This window comes from Peromyscus eremicus, chromosome 7, assembly GCF_949786415.1.
Source record: "Peromyscus eremicus chromosome 7, PerEre_H2_v1, whole genome shotgun sequence".
In the NCBI taxonomy this organism is placed as follows: domain Eukaryota; kingdom Metazoa; phylum Chordata; class Mammalia; order Rodentia; family Cricetidae; genus Peromyscus; species Peromyscus eremicus.
This window is the reverse complement of record NC_081422.1, coordinates 84,569,871-84,585,953: the sequence shown is the minus strand read 5'-3', so window position 1 is coordinate 84,585,953 and position 16,083 is coordinate 84,569,871. Positions and strand designations below refer to the sequence as shown.

Here is a 16,083-nt window from a genome sequence, read left to right as displayed (position 1 = left end):
AGGCAAAGATTTAGAGGAAAGGGCACAGAGAAGGGACTCCATTTTGCAGCTTACTGGGACCCTGCAGTGCCTGCGCTGAGAAAGCCTTGGCTGTTGCTTTCTCGTTCCCCCTACTAACGTCTTACTGTGAAGTTCAGGTGTTTGCAAACATTGAAGGTTTTTACAGCAAAGCCCACATAAGCTACCGTCTGGGCTCCTGCTGCTCTCTGCAGCCCTGAGGGCAACCTTGGCCTTCAGGAGAGGCTCCTGCTGAGAGGTTACTCCAGATGGAAGAGTCCGCTCTACAGTTTGGCACAGACCCCCCCAAGGATGGGGGAAACACCTGCCCACACTACAGAATGGCTCTTTGCAGTCCTTGGCTGGTAACAACAGTGTGGGCACCTTGCTCAAGCTTGGGAAACACCTGGTGCTAACTGCAGTGGTCACATGTGGTTCTGGTTTAATTGTTTCCCACCTCCCACGGATGTGAGGCCTAGGCTGTGACTAGTTGTCCTGTTGATCTGAGACTTTGGACAATGAGAACACGTAAGAGTCAGGGTTGGAACAGCGCCTTTCCAGCCAGTCTGGGTCAAGGAGTGCATCCCTCATCTGCCTCTACACAGGAGCAGCCCTACCTGAGACACAGCATGACAAAGGAAAGGGTTCAGGCACATTTACTCCAGCCTCCTCTGTGTGGGGTTAAGGAAGAGGGAGACCACATTTGGGAGAACTTTTTCACATTTTTTTTTGTGTGTTTGTGCATGCTCATGTGTGTGAGTGTGTCTCTATGTTTGCAATTTGTGCGTAGGCCAGATGTTGACATCTTCAATTGTTCTCCACCTTAGGTTCTGAGACAAGGTTTGCTGAATCCTCAGCTCAGTGATTGGCTGTGTTGGATGGCCAGCAAGCCTAAGGGGTCTTCCCACCTTCTACCTCCTTAGTGCTGGGATGAGTCACAGATGAGTCACAGGGTCTTGGGGATCCAAATGCAGATTCCCATGCTGGCATGACAAGCACTCTGCTCACTGGCCCACCTTCCCAGCCTCGTCATTTTCTTTTGAAGAAATGGCTGTATTCACTTAGTGGGGAGAAGTGAAGGGGTAGTTCATGGTCTTTTGAATGACAGCAAGGAAAAGCCCAGGGACCTTGTGGTTTTTGATAAATGTTTTGCTGGCACGTCTCACTAGATAGATAACCTTGAGCATTGTTCAGTGGCTTTTATACCTGTTTCTTCATCTATGCAATGGGCATAAAGAGGCTCTTTTTCTTTTATAGCTCTTGTAAGGTCCAATAGAGAGAACACTGGCGACATCCCACAAACAAGTCCCCTGTGCGTACTTGCTCCTCTTTTTTTTTTTTTTTTTTTTTTTTTTGCTATCTTTATAACATCACCCCCCAGTACTCTCGTTGGACAACACAGCTTCTTGGCTAGTATGCTCTCCTTCAGGTGTGGAATAAAAAAATATGGTTATTGTTCAGGCCCTGATTCTGTCTAGAAATTTGGGGTAAAGTTTGGGACAGCATTAAATGTACAGAATTACTGAGGTTCTGAAGTGCCCATCTCATGGGTGACTAGTAACGGCACAGGAACACATTGGAAACCATTCTGTGCCTTCACCATAAAGAAGGCACATCTTCCCAATATCTTCTGCTGGTCCCCACCTCCTGGAGGGTAGCCACACCCTCAGGCTCGCACACACTGCATTCACAAGGAGACAGGATGAAAGCAGAGGGGATGCTTGCCGCAGTAGTTCTGCCTTCGATAGTGGCTCTCACGACCCAGGTAAGTCTGTCTTCTGTACAGTGAGCAGAGCTTCTGGCTTGCATGAGCCAAAGTTCTGCAAAGATTCCTTCCCCATCTTGGTTCTTTGAGCTGGGAAAGATACCACATCTTATTTCTGTTCTTCCCATGCCTCTCTGTCTAGATCTTCCATTCTCTGTGGGTCCTGCCCTTGTCTTCACCACCCACTTCTCTTCCCCTCCTCTTCACTCCTCTTCACCTGGCAGGTGGCTCCCAAGGTCAGTGTGGTCTAGATCTATTCCCCCCACCACTACCACCTCCCATCCTAGGATAATCCTCAGTTTCCACAATTCCTAGTGCCGATGTCAAATGTCCACTGTTGAAGTCAGTGAGGAGGGCTTGAGTTCCTGTAAGCTGGGGATGGGTTAGGGCTTGGAGTCCCACCTGCTCAGCCTCTCCCTGGCTTCTTGTCCCACCCAGCTGACAGGAAAGGGGGGTACATAGGACAGATGCATTTTCTGGGGCCATGGCCTGATCTGAGGAAAGTGGAACAGCTGGTCACCTAACAGACGTATGTACAGGTGGCAATCCCTGCAGCTGGAATTCATTCTGGCCTCGCTGCTCAAAAGGGTTTGACAGCCTTGTTGACTTTGGGAACCCTGGGCTCCTCACTGGCTGCTTAGTGGGGGCACTTGTTCTAGCCTACTACACACAGTGATGTCAACAGGGAAAGGAAAGCTCACATCTTTTCTTCTCTGTCTGAGTGATTCCTCATTTATTAGACTAGTCACAAATACCCAGCTTCCAGCAGAAGCCAGTCAGTCCCCCCCCATGGCTATCAGTGGCAACAGGCAGGCCATGAGTGTTCTTGGAGAGGTAAGACATTCCTCCTGATCAGTGCTTTCCAAAGTCTCCAGTGCTAGTATTAAAAGCAAAACAACCTTGCCCTGTTGAGATCAGGCAAGAAGGACTTGAGCCTCTGAATCTGGGAAGGTGTTTGGAGCCCCACCTGCTCAGTTTATGTCCCTCACTATGGATAAGGTGGCGCCTATGGCTCCATCCCTCATCAATTCTCCTCAACTTGGATGTTGATGACTTTCTAATTGTTTTTGCTATTGTCTCAGACAATGTCTACTCATGCTGAACATCAGTGTCATCTGGGAACTTAAATAACAGTGGCACCCCATTAAGGATCCATGATAATAGACAGGGGGGTTGTGGGTACTATTTTTTGTTTGTTTGTTTGTTTGTTTGTTGTGTGTGGTTTTTTTTTTTTTTTTTTTGGTTTTTCGAGACAGGGTTTCTCTGTGTAGCTTTGCGCCTTTCCTGGAACTCACTCTGTAGCCCAGGCTGGCCTCGAACTCGCAGAGATCCACCTGGCTCTGCCTCCCGAGTGCTGGGATTAAAGGCGTGCGCCACCACCGCCCGGCCGTGTGTGGTTTTGAGAGAGAGTGCGAGAGAGCCAGGTACACGATCACACACACACACACACACACACACACACACACACACACACACACGATTGTGGAGACAGAATCTCTCACTTGTCTCAAATTCACCAAAGTAAACTAGAGTGGCTGGCCTGTGGGCTTCAGGAATCCTCTGTCCCTGTCTGGGATTATGAGCCTGTATCACCATGCTTTTCTACATGAGATTTGAGGATCAAACTCAGGTCCTCTCACTGAGCTATCACCACAGCTTCGCACTGGTATATTTGAAGGTTCCTCAGTTGGTTCTTGTGTCTGTCTGTCACTCATTGCCTGAAACGCCCGAGGGAGGAGTGCGGTTTTGGCACCAGAAGCAAGCACGCCTCTTCCTGCCCCTCAGTCCTCTCAGAGAACACGGGCAGTGGCAGTGGGAACAGGTCCTGGGAGCTCTTGGAGTTTGGAACAGAGCAATGGGAAGATGGAACCAATGACCTGGGCATGTTGGATTCTACAGAAACACAGGGTCTCAGAGCATGCAGGGAAGAGATGATGCCACTCGGAGTGGGTGGGGGAGAGGCAAGGCAGGCAGAACTGGTTCCTCACCTGGGCCTTGGAGACACTGATTTTTCTGGGGAGTTCTACTAAGTACCACAGTCATGATTTCATGATTGCCCATGTCTTCTCTTTTGCCTACGCTGTATTGAGTGGGCTCCTGTCCTTTCAGAGAAGTCATTTCTGACTAAGAAACAGCCCGGCAGCCTGGCGCTGTGCCTTGTGCTGGGCATGGAGCTGTCCCTGTTTGCTGAGTGGGTGACCAAACTCATTAGACCAGTTCATTAGTTAATTGGTTAATAGCAAAAGCCTCAAAGCAGGTGGTGCTGAATTTGCCCCTCGGGAGTGGGCAATGGAGCTGGCAAGATTGATAAGAGGACAGGCATTTCCTGACAGAGACTGGCACTGCCCGGACAGCAGGAAGGTCCCGGGCAGTCCTGGAGCCAAAGAACTAGTTCTGGAACATAGTCAATACAGGACCTTTTCCATTTACTGATGTACTTATTTATTCATTTAGTTTTTGAGCCAGTATCTCACCACGTAGCCCAGGCTATCCTCAAACATGAGCTCCTTTTGCTGAAGCCCCCAGAATGCTGGGGTATGGTGGAACACCAGCCCCTATCCTTGTTTCGTTTTGGGGGAAAGATCTATTAATGTCCTGGAAATCTAGAATCCTGGGGAGTCATTTTGGGGTTGTGGCAGGTGCCAGGGTTTGGAGTTCAAAAGTACTATTTTCTCATGGGGCCTTCAGAATGACTTGTCACTTCTGTGGGCAGTTTCCTCTTCCACAAAGTCTTCCCCCATGGGGTGCTTAATGCTATGGTAGCACCAGCTCATCATGGGCTCAGTGACATGCTTTAAACCTGGAACCATTCACAAGGCCACCTGATTGAACTGAATTATAAGCAGTTAAGTCATCAGAAAGTACATCTTCCTTCCCCAGTTGTGGGGTCGTTCCTTCAGGCACCTCCTACTCATGTCTTCTAGTTCCCTTTCTGGGTCTCACCCCAAGGCCCCTAAAACCAAGCTCCTCCTGGCTATAGCAGGCCATCTCAGGACTATCTCCTGACCTTTCCCCCAGTTTCTACAACAGAGGACACTCATTGACTGCACTTCCTCTTAGCCATGGCTGCACCGACTTCACCCATAAACACAGTGGGAACCTCACCAGCTACTGTATTTTCATAAAGGGCTACTGAGTACAGGCCTCCATGGGTTTACTGATGACTTCACACCAGTCTGGACAGACTGCCTGTCCTGCCCACTTCCTCCCCATCTAACCTGATGCGACTTCATATAGACACTCTTACCAGAGTCTAGTGGCTTTTTTCTGTCCAGCTTCTCTCTCTGAATTCTCAAATCTGAGTCTTCAGGACCTTGCTCACTGGACCAGGACCCCTGCTCTGCCCTGTGATGGGTGATGGTTAGTATCAATTGTCAACTTGCTGGGATCTAGAATCATCCAGGAGACAAATCTCCAGGCACATCTGCATCTAGATTGTGTTAACTGAGGAGAGAAGATTCACCCTAAATGAGGGCCGCACCATTTCTTGATCTGGAACCCTTGCATTGAATGAAAAGGAGAAAGCAAGCTGGACATCAGCATTCATCTCTCTCTGCTTCCTGACTGCTATCCCCATGTAACCAGCCACCTCACACTCCTGCCACCGTGCCTTCTCCATGGTGATTGACAACCCTTGACCCATGAGCAGAAGTAAATCCTTCCTTCCTGAAGTTACTTTTCTCATGTATGTTATCATAGAAATAAAACAAACAACTAATATAGCTTCCAAGCTAAGTACCTGTCTTAGGGTCTCTATTGCTGTGAAGAGACACCATGACCACGGCAATTCTTATAAAGGAAAACATTTAATTGGGGCACCCTACAGTTTCAGAGGTTCAGTCCATTGCCATCATGGTGGGACATGGCAGCGTGCAGGCAGACATGGTGCAGGAGAAGGAGCTGAGAGTTCTATATCTTGCAGGCAACAGGAAGTCAACTGTAACACTGGGAGTAGCTGGAGAATAGGCGATATCAAAGCCCACTCCCACAGCAACACACTTCCTCCAAGTCCACACCTGCTCCGACAAGGCCATATCTCTTAATAATGCCACTCCCTTTGGGGGCCATTTTCTTTCAAACCACCACAGTGCCTGTCTCAAGCCTCTATCTAGATTGCTGATCTCCTACAGAGTCTAGCCAGGTATCCATCTGGCCACACACTTGCTGCCAATGCTGACTTCCTACATACCTTCTTCCTTGCTCATTGACTCTCCTTGTCCAGTCTGTGGGTGTACCAGATCTCTAGAGCCCTGTGGCAGCTTGCCCCTCTCAGCATCAGCTTGGAGCCAAGCTTCTGTCTGCTGAATGGTCTGTTTTCATATACTTTAGGCCCTGGGAGCCAGGGCCACAGAGGGGATGGGGACTATCATACCAACATCTTTCTGTCTATCACTGTGCCTTTAACCAGCCTGACCTTCACCTTCCCATCAATTACTTCTCTAGAAGTTCACTGAATAAGACCCAAGCCTCCACCTGAAAGCATCTGCTCTTCAGTTTCTGTTAGAGACCCAGATGAGAAATGACCCTTGCCATGCATATTTATTAATTCCAGCTATGATTATAATAATACTAAGAGTTTAAAATGACCCAAATATTCCTCAAAAGAAGGCTGTCTGAAAAGCCATTAGCACACCCGTATGGTGTACCCTGTAGCTGTTAAAAAAGAGTAGTTCCATAAAGAATCATCACTATGTAGTAAGAAAAACAAGGTGTGGAACAGTGGTTACAGCATACTTCAACTGGTTAGCAATTATGCGCACATGGACGTGTCTGATGTGTATGCTCTCTGAGAGAATGTGTAGGACATTAGTGATAATGGGCACTTTCAGGAGGTTAGGGTCAGGTGGGAGGACCAGCTTCACTCTATGCTTTTGTCTCGTAAATGTCCGGCTGTGGGATTATGCTCCTAATTAACTAATTTAAAATAAACCAGGTAGTGGCTGTCTGTGAGCTTCTCTGACTGTCTGTTTGGTCTCCAGACTCGAGTGCCACTGTGCACAGTCAGGATACTTGACACTCAGACCCCATCAAGTTGTCTCCTGAGTGTGGTCTTCACCGAGTGCCACCAAGAATTGCTGACTGGGACAGTGACTTACCTCTTAAGGTCATCTTTGTGTCCCTGCTGATGTGATGCAAGCCGTCCATACTTTTGCTCATTTCAACTAATGAGGCAGTCAAGTGTCTCATAACCAAGCTGTTTCCTTCTTTGCCCAGGCTACCAGGGAAGCCCTTTGATACAGTTATTCACGTGTCCTCGACTGTGCTCACACAGCATGGCTCATCGAGAACTCTACCCTCTTTCCCTCCCCCAGTTTCCCACAGCTCTGACCAGAGGACAAGAGATTCTGAGTGGCAACCAGTATCGCCAGAGGGCAAAGAAGATGTTTTGGGAGAGCAGGCTTGGGACAAGTAGATACTGCCTGTGGCCAGGTTCTTCCAAATGATTTTATCAATGTCTGGAGTTCACCTAACAACCCAGGAGGCATTTAGACAAGTTGATTACATTTTATGCCTGCAGTTAGAAATGTTTGAGTAGGTTTCTCTGCATTTCTACAAGGATTTTTGGAATCCCAGTGAAGGCTGATACAAATTCATCCATTCACTCTTCTAAAAGTAGTTCTGAAAAGGTTTTATTTTAAGATAGGAGTTAGATTTTCCAATGTGAAGAAAGTCAAAGATCAGCGGGGAGATGTCTTCTAGAAAATAATTATCTCATTTTGTGGAGAAAAGAGGTTGCCTTAGCCCGAGAGGTTAGCAAAACCTATTCTCAAGAGCAGAAATCACCGAATTTAACAATCGGCCTGGATGTCCATTGATCCTGTCATCCTGGGGAGGTCTGGTTCAAGTTCTGTCTTTGGCATTTGACACCGAGAACTCAAGAGCCGGGCACCACCACCGCACAGACTCCACAGGTGGTCTGGGCACTCACTGGGGTATGGCTCTCAGCAGTGAGTCCCAGGGTTGGGTGAGAATGAAGGGGAGCCTTGGTGTTCCCCAAATTCTAGCCTTTACCATGCTCACTTCTGGTGGTGTAGCGCTAGGGAGCAAGCAGCAGTCCCTCAGCAGCTGCCTTCCCTTTTCAAGGGGCAGCTTATTCAGAGTCTCAGGAGCTCCCAGGGCTAAGGCTCTGTGTTGACTTGCTTCACCTGACCGAGCCCCGGGGAACCTGGGTCACTGCTTCCCTGAGGGAAGGTTTGGTTGTCAAAAGAAGCAAGAGTGAAAGAGAGAACTGCTACAATTCGCTGGCTGTGCCTTCCAGGTTGTCCTGTAGCTTCCTGAACTGTACCCAGCTTAACGTAGTGACGGGGACGCTGAGGCCCAGAGAACTTGAAACCCATCCTAAGCTAGGGAGGTGACAGAAACAGAGCCTATAGCTCGGCTGAGAGTCTCTAATGCTGTCTCTCCTGAGATGCTGGGAACTCCTCCATGTTCGAGGCTGGAGATAGGAAATTATGAAGGCTTCGTGTTTGAGGGGCTACGAATTCCCCTCTGGGGAAAAGATGTGGAGGTGTCTAGGCCTCCCCGATGTTCCCTGCATGACAATGACCCTCATAGGAGCATTTTGGCATTGGCTGTGTTCTGGGCCTCTGTCACGTTCACAAGTCCCTGGGACTCCTACATATACATCAGGGGACTGAGTTGTGCTCTTGGCTGTGTGTGCACCACACCAGCTCCGGGTTCTTAGAGATTCCAATGAGTCAGGACTGTGGGGTGTGGATGCCTGCCTTGTGTTTTCCCTTGATCATGTCAGAGTTGCAGGGTTCCCACCCAAGCGGAAAGCAAAGCCTCCTTCACAAAAGTCGCTGAAGTGGACACGACATAGTTTTACTTGCTGTTAATTTTTTTCCCCTTGAAACAAGGTCTCTCTCTCTCTCTCTCTCTCTCTCTCTCTCTCTCTCTCTCTCTCTCTCTCTCTCTCACTCCCTCTCCAATATCTTTGGCTGGCCTCACATTTGCAAATAGCCTCCTCCCTCTGCATCCTCAGTGTTGGGAAGACAGTTATGTAGTATCATGCCTAGCATATATGATGCCGAGGATGAGCCCAGGGCTTTGTGTTTGGTAGGTTAACCAAGCTGCACCCTCAGCACTGCTGTTAATTCTGTTTTACTCTCCTTCTCTTCTGACAGGCAGAGGATGCTAAGAAGGCACCCAGCCTGAGTCTCTATACTCTGTTTGTGGCTGGAGAGCTTAGGTTTGAGAGTTAGAACTGGGTGTCAGCTTCTGCATAGACTTGCTCCGTAACTTTGAACAAGAGAAGTAGAAGTTGTGGAGCCCAAGTTTTTCCATTTTGAAAATGGGTTAACATGGGTGATGGTCATGCATGCCTTTAATCCCAGCACTTGGGAGGCAGAGGCAGGTGAGTTCGAGGCCAACCTGCTCTACAGAGTGAGTTCCACGACAGCCAGGGCTACACAACACAGCGAAAACCTGTTTCAAACAAAACAAAACAAAACAAAACAAAACAATCAACCAACCAAACAACAAAAAAAGGGTTAACAGTAACAACCTTACAAGCTGCTGAGACCATTAAGGGAAGTGTGTAGTCACACTCTGGGTCTCAACAGCTGATACTCATTGTTCTTGTTCCGCATTTCTACTGTATTGTTATAAAGCACCAGGCCACAAAATTATACACATTTTAAGTTGAGTGTGGTGGTTCATGCCTGTAATCCCAGCTACTTGGTAGCCTAAGGCAGGAACATCTAAAGTTTGAGACCAGCCTGGGTAATTTAGTAAAAGTGTGTGTGTGTGTGTGTGTGTGTGTGTGTGTGTGTGTGTGTGTGTGTTTAAACAACACCACCACCACCAAAACAGAGTAGATGTGTAGCTCAGTGGTAGAGCATTTGCCTAACATGCACACGGGCCTTGGTTCAGTTCCCACCACTGAATATTAAGAGAAAGAAAAAGTACAGACATTTTAATCTGCATTTAGAACATGCCAGAGCTGAGCTGAGGGGCATTTGGTAATAACTTGTAGTGAAGGTCAAACGTTTTAAAGCATTAATATAGATGAGTTTTTATGTGGAAGCCAAATTAATATATAAAACAGTTAAAAGCAAACCGTTCTGACTGATGTCGGGGTATGGCCCCCAGGGCTCCTCAGAATGAGGGAGGAGGACCACAGAGGAGGAGCCACATGATCGATCTGCAAAGGGGGTGGAAGAGAAGCTTCAACTCTGCTCTGTCACACGGCATTGGCAAATCATCTGGGTTTCCCATCCTTGTCTGTGGAGCTGGAACAAGAGTACCTGGCTGGCAGTCTGAGCCCACACCCCGCTGCTGGCTGCTCTCAGAGCACACAAAGGATAGGCTAACAAGCCATGCCAGGTTGTGAAAGTGACATGCGACCCTAAGAGACCACACGGGGTCTACCCAGCTGGCACAGTCAGCTGTCGTCCCCTACCATGCATCTGTCCAGGACATCACCTCATTCCCTGGGCTCTAGGAAACAGGGAGGACACCTGCCAAGCATCTGACCGTGGCCTTTCATTGGGTCCATCCCTTTCTGCACATACTCCTGTTTTTGTTCATTGGGAGCAAGGGTCACAGTCTCTATAATGAGCATCCTCTTCACAAATGACTAAAAACCTTTCCTGCCCTCGGCATCTCCCCTTGACCTCCTGGGACAGCATCATTTCTCACTGTCACGAGTCTGCCTACCCACTTAGTTGGCTGTATGTTCATAACCAATGTCCTCAGGCATAATGTGGACATCAGATTTTATCCCCACCTCTCTATCTTATCCAGTTCCCGCCAGTCCGCAATTAGGGTCACTTGATAAAGTCTATTATAAACTTTTCTTTCTTTCTTTCTTTCTCTCTCTCTCTCTCTCTCTCTCTCTCTCTCTCTCTCTCTCTCTCTCTCTCTCTCTCTCTCTCTGTTGGCTCCATATCTGTGAACCAAGTACTTAGTTGTTGTCTGGCACTGTCCTGGCATCTGGATTTAGTGGGGGAAATGCCCATCTCTAAGCTACCAGACAAGTACAGGAAGTAATCATGGACTGTGGCTGCGGATATGAATGAAGAAGGAGCTGTAAACACCACCAGCGCTGGAGCTGGGGCTGGACTGGCTCCAGGATGGGGGAGAGGAGATTTCTCTTCTGAGAAGTCACTTTTAGGCTAAGACCAGCCAGAGGACCAGAGTCCACATCCCACAGGTATGGGCTGGGGTGAAGATCACCATATCAGAGGGAAGGGCTGCTTCCAGTGCTTTGAGAATGGGAAGAAGGGCTGTACAGGATGAGGAGTTGTGACCTGAGCAAGAAGGAGAAGGAGCAGGGGAGGTGGGGCTGGATCAGAGTGGTCAGCAGGCTTGTTCTCAGTCTTGGCAATGACTGGCAGGAGGAGGGATTTGAATGCACTCTGGGTGAGAAATGTCAAAGTCCAGGTAGTGGATGGAACAGTTACCCTGTGTTGATCAACACTTAATAGAGATACAAATCAGAACATAATACTGTACCTTATAAATACGTACAAATAGTACATGTTATGTGTCAATCAAAAAGGTTAAAAGTGACATAAACACAGAAACAAAAGAACACTGGACTGCTTGTTCCTTTGAGGGGAACTGGAACAGGGTGAGGTGGATGGAGATGGGATGAGGCAGAGTTCCTACCCATAGAGGGGCTGCTGAGAGAGTCCTCGGGGGGCTCTTTGGGAGGGATAGAGGGTTTCTTGCCTGTGGCAGGTACTGCATGGAACAAAGCTCTCTCCTCTGCACCTGTGGGATCTGACCCTGGCTCAGTGTGGAGATCCAAGCTGGGCAAACCAACAGTGAGATTTCAAGCTTAGGCCTACATATCACCTACCCCTGACCCTTACCCTACTGCCAGCAAGCATGTGGCAGGGAGTAGAGACTTTTTTGTCCCATTCCTATGAGAGGCATCCTCAGGGAGCCTCTTCAACCTTATTTTTGCTGAGAGGTAGGGTGGGTAAAGGAGCGCCCCACACAGTGACTCCAGAACCAGTGGTCACACATGTTGGCACCCCAGCTCAGCCTTGCCAGCTTCCTGCAGGTAGAGACCCTCACGTTGGAGCTACTGATTCCCTGCCCTTCATGCCTGGTATGCTCGGATCACAGAAAGCTGTGTGTGAAGGGTGTTGCCTCTAGAGCGGCCTCATTCTCCTGCACTCTGGCTTGCATTTTCCTGGCTGGTGGAGGAGGTGAATAGTTTCCAGCCCTGGAGGGTGGTGAGGCTGGTTGGCATAGCTGCGGAGAGGGGAAGTCAGAGGAGCGAGTCTCATGTTTGCTGCTATGGTGAGTGGCCACTGAGGAGTCTGCTCACCTGTAAAACTGGTGCACTCAATCTACCAGGCCAACTAGGAATGTTCCCCATAAATTAGGACCTTGAGTAGCACTTCCTTTAGGAAATAACACTGGCCTGGTGGAGAAGAGGTGTTCAGAGGTTTCCAGCTCATGGAGCCTAAGCCTGTATCAGGCTCAGAGGTATTGGCATCTGCCTGGATCCTTTCTCTCTCTAGGGAATCAGAAGGCCCCTTAGGTCCACATTTGGCCCTTCCTGGTTGGAAGGAGTACAGGCAGTACTGGGGTTAGTTTAGCAAGACCTCTTACTGAGAATCTGGCTCTAGAAGTTTTATTTCAGGTAGTTTGGAAAAGCTACCGGGGATGACTATTCATAAACAAGGTGTGGAGCCCCCAGGGCCAATCTCTGGGCATGTTGAATCCAAGCTCTGAGAGGTCAAATCACCCAGGCTTTGGGGTGTAGTTTTAGGGATAGGAGGAGAGGCAGTCAGGGCTGAGTAAGCAGAGTTCAGGCCACAGGGAGGGGGAGGGGCACCCTGCAGCAGCCCAGGAAGGTGGAGGACAAGATGCAGCTATCTCATTTCAGGAGACCCTGGGGTCCCAGGCCAGAGCCAGTGTGCGACAAAATCCTCTTGCTTTAAACATAGTCAGACCAATCAGGATACAGCTGGGTGAGATGGAATCAAATCAGCCTGGGCTCTCAGAACACCTTGCAATCCAGTAGTCCAAGGTCTTCACAGAGTATGGTGCACCTCCTTATTTGTATTTATCTTCTCCAGGATCCCAACATCCATGATCACCAGCTTCCTAGGCCTAGTGCCCTGCACTCAGTCAGTCCTCAGGACATGAAATACGGTAGTAACATATGACACCCCAAACATGTCCAGCTCAATCTGCTATGTGCTCGGTCCTCAACCCTGGAGTGGCAGTTCCCAGCTCAGACATCGTCTCTGTTCCCATGAGTTTAGACTTGGGTAAAAGTGAAGACCCCTTAAAACTGAGTTGCACCAGATACCAGCTAATCTTGCCAAACTGATTTTGTTTTCTAGGCTCATTAATTTGGGTGCTTTGGCCACATGCCCAGTGAGTATGAAGTCAAGATTTGTTTTAGGTCCAAACTTGGTTGCAGAGTGGCCTGGGGCTTCTACCACCAGCTCTCTGGTTTATTCCATGGGGTGCCCATGCCCAAGAGAAGCACAAAGCAGCTGTGGGGGCCACAGGTTTTACTCAAAGGTAGGAGAGTGATCATGAATTTTATACACAAGAATGGGTCAAAGCAGTAGGAACTATGACTCCATAGCTGCTAAACTTATTCTGGAGCTGCAGGGAACTTAGATATGAGTGCATGAGATACAGCAGGAGTCTTTAGCAAGGCCTTGCCAAGCTGGGCCACAGCAGGTCATCACCCACTGCTCCCCACTTGCCCTCTTCTCTTATGAGAGCCAGTGACTGCAGGTTCTGGGAAATGGCCCAGAACATGTGTGCATGACACTAACTGGCCTGCATTCCCATCTGTCCCACGATCAGTATCCAAGATGAGGGCTGGCTAACTTGGAATCAACATGGGACCCTATTTTCAGGAGTTTTAGACACTGGGTCACCTCTAGGTCTTATTCTGCCAGACTCCTTTGATGTTGGGCAACTCCCTTTCTTTTATCATCCTCAGTTTCTCAGCCTGAGGGAAAAAAACAGGAAGCGTGGATTGACCTAATAGAATACAGCTAGGATCCCACTAAATTGTATTGTGAGCCTCTTTTCATACATCTAATTTGGCTTTGTGTTCCCAAAGCCCTAGGGAAGGTCACTGTCATTTCCCTTTTGTATACAAAACAGTTCCAGAGGACTTCTGCGTGTTAACTGAAGCCACACAGCCAAGAAGCCATTCGGCTGAGATTCAGCCTCCAGCTTGTCAGTGTTCTAGTTGAGGGACCTGAGAGCCGATGCTTCGGGCCTCCACCAACTTAGCTTCCCTGCTCGGCCTTCCTTCCCACCCAGGAACTCAGCTCCCACTGTAATATAGGGAGCTGGGGCATGGAGGGAGCCCTGGCTGAGGCTGGGGGTGCAGCCTACCGGTAGATACAGGTGTGCTGTGGCTGGAGACAGCAAGTGAGCAAGAGAGCTGGCAGCCTGGGTCTGGCTGTTCTAGCTGAGCCCAGGAGGCTCCATTTGGCTACAAGCTAAAGGAACTACTGTTCCTTGCCATCTGGGAGCCTCTGCCTGGCCTCCTGATTGGTCACTCTCAGAGTCATTCCCTCTTCCCCCAAATTCCTGCCCACACTTTGTAGCTCCCAGGAACTGTCACCTAACACTAAGGAGCTGAGTGCAAGGCATAAGGAGAGTGCTGAAGGGATTCAGGTCTGTTCTAATTAGGGAGGAGATTTCAAGGGAGACTTTCATCCCAGGCGATTCAGTTGCCAGCAGCCTGTGTGCTTTTGAGTTCTCGGTTGGTTGTCTTCTCGGAACCTTGGGTGGCTTTGACTCCTGCTATGACACTGGGCAAGAGAATATTTCTCTCTCCCTGGGCCTCAGTGTCCCCATCTAGGCAATAGCCAGGTGGCTGAGCCCTATGGATGTCAGGCCTCTCTCCCAGTGATGACATTTTTGGATACACTGTCATGTACTTTTCCTTTCCTCCCAGAGGCCAGGGACCAGATGCCTTGGGAGAGATACCAAGCTTAAAGATAGCTTTCCCGGTCTGAGGGGTCCCACCGGGCGGCTGCAGGTGCCCCTCCTCCCTCAGTGCTCTTCTGTCAGGTCCAGGCCCGCGGTAGATCGCGGCCTGGCCCTTTAGACCTGCTGTTTGGGTAACGCCAGCGAGAGAGTGAAGGAGCGCAGCGCTACAGCGGCGACTGCGGCGAACGCGGCGGCGCAGGGGGCGGGGGAGGAAAGAAGAGCCCACTTGTCCCACGGCTCCGCGGCAACCCTGGCCCTGGCCCTGGCGCATCATAGCGGTCTTTGGAACCCTGGGGTTTGTTAGCGGGGCCAGATCCCGCTGGGAGCACACCATCACTCGATCGCACAAAACGATCCCCCAGGCCCCGCAATCCCCAACTCGGCCAGGCTAGCGCAGGTTATTCTTCGCCCCTAGCTGCGGGAGGCAGGGGACCGCGACGCTCCGACGCCTGTCTCACCCTTCCCAAGCTTAAGCGCAAGGAATCCCAGGTCTCAGGCAGAAGATCAACAGCTATCAGGGCTGTTGTGGGGGTGGGGATGGGGGTAGGGGCACCATTTTGGGTCAGACGCTGATCAGATTCCTCGCCCGTGTCGGCCCTTTGGACCCCATCTCCATCGGTATCTCCAAGTTTCAGCCTCTCTGTCCCCGCCCCTTACGGGGCTCACCCCGCCAAGGGCGGCTGCAGCTCCTAGCAGCGCCCAGCCCGCAGTCCCAGCCTCCTCTGCCCGCCCTAGGGTCACCCTCCCCGTTCTGTCCAGCTGGTCCTTCCCGCGGAAGATGCTAAGAGAGCCCTAGATGCTTAAAGTAGAAGGGTCAAAGTTCGGTCACTGAAGCAGGGTGGAAGGCCCTGAACCCTCAGGGCCTTAGCAGGGGCGCGGGAGGTCAGGACGCGGCGCTTCCTCACCTGTTTCTCCGCGGGCTCCTTAGCAGAGACCCCGGGCTTGGGGGAGGGCGCGCGGTCGCAGACACAGCCCTCCAGCAGGTAGAGCCCCGAGGGCCGAGAGCTTGAGTCGCTTTCGAAGTAGAAGAGCAGATTCTGCAGCAGCGCGAACCACTTGGTTTGCCATTTTGTGTTGTCCGAACTCCGCTTGCTCAGGTAGCCTTTGCGCGTGCCGTCCTTGCGCGCCAGCAGTCCCAGGGACGCGACGTGGCCATCGTTCAGCCGGATCCCTTTCTGCATGGTGCTCGGAGGCCAGCGAGACCCCACGCGCTTACATCTTCCTCGCGCGGCACCCAGCAGCCCCTCGTCGGTGCGCGCCGCGCTGCCTCTCTCTGGCACTCGCTGGATCGCTCCCTCTTTTTCCCCCACCCACCCCTCTCAAGATCTACACTCCAGGACCTGGCGCCGAGCTGGGGTTTCTTGAACCTAGATGGACCATTCCTT

General features: G+C 50.3%; 1 protein-coding gene across 2 annotated transcripts in view; it reads right to left on the bottom strand.

Annotated features, from left to right (window-relative positions):
* Rasgrf1 (Ras protein specific guanine nucleotide releasing factor 1) overlaps positions 1–15,879 on the bottom strand; it is a 106,904-nt gene extending 91,025 nt beyond the window's left edge. The window contains exons 1-2 of one of the 2 annotated variants that reach the window (XM_059267059.1): positions 15,604–15,879; positions 14,819–14,821 (exon numbers count right to left, since the gene is read on the bottom strand). In XM_059267059.1, the coding sequence (XP_059123042.1) occupies positions 14,819–14,821; positions 15,604–15,879 (279 nt within the window). The remainder of the gene's footprint in view (positions 1–14,818; positions 14,822–15,603) is intronic. The other variant, XM_059267058.1, reaches the window with a different exon arrangement.
* Positions 15,880–16,083: the final 204 nt, after the last annotated feature.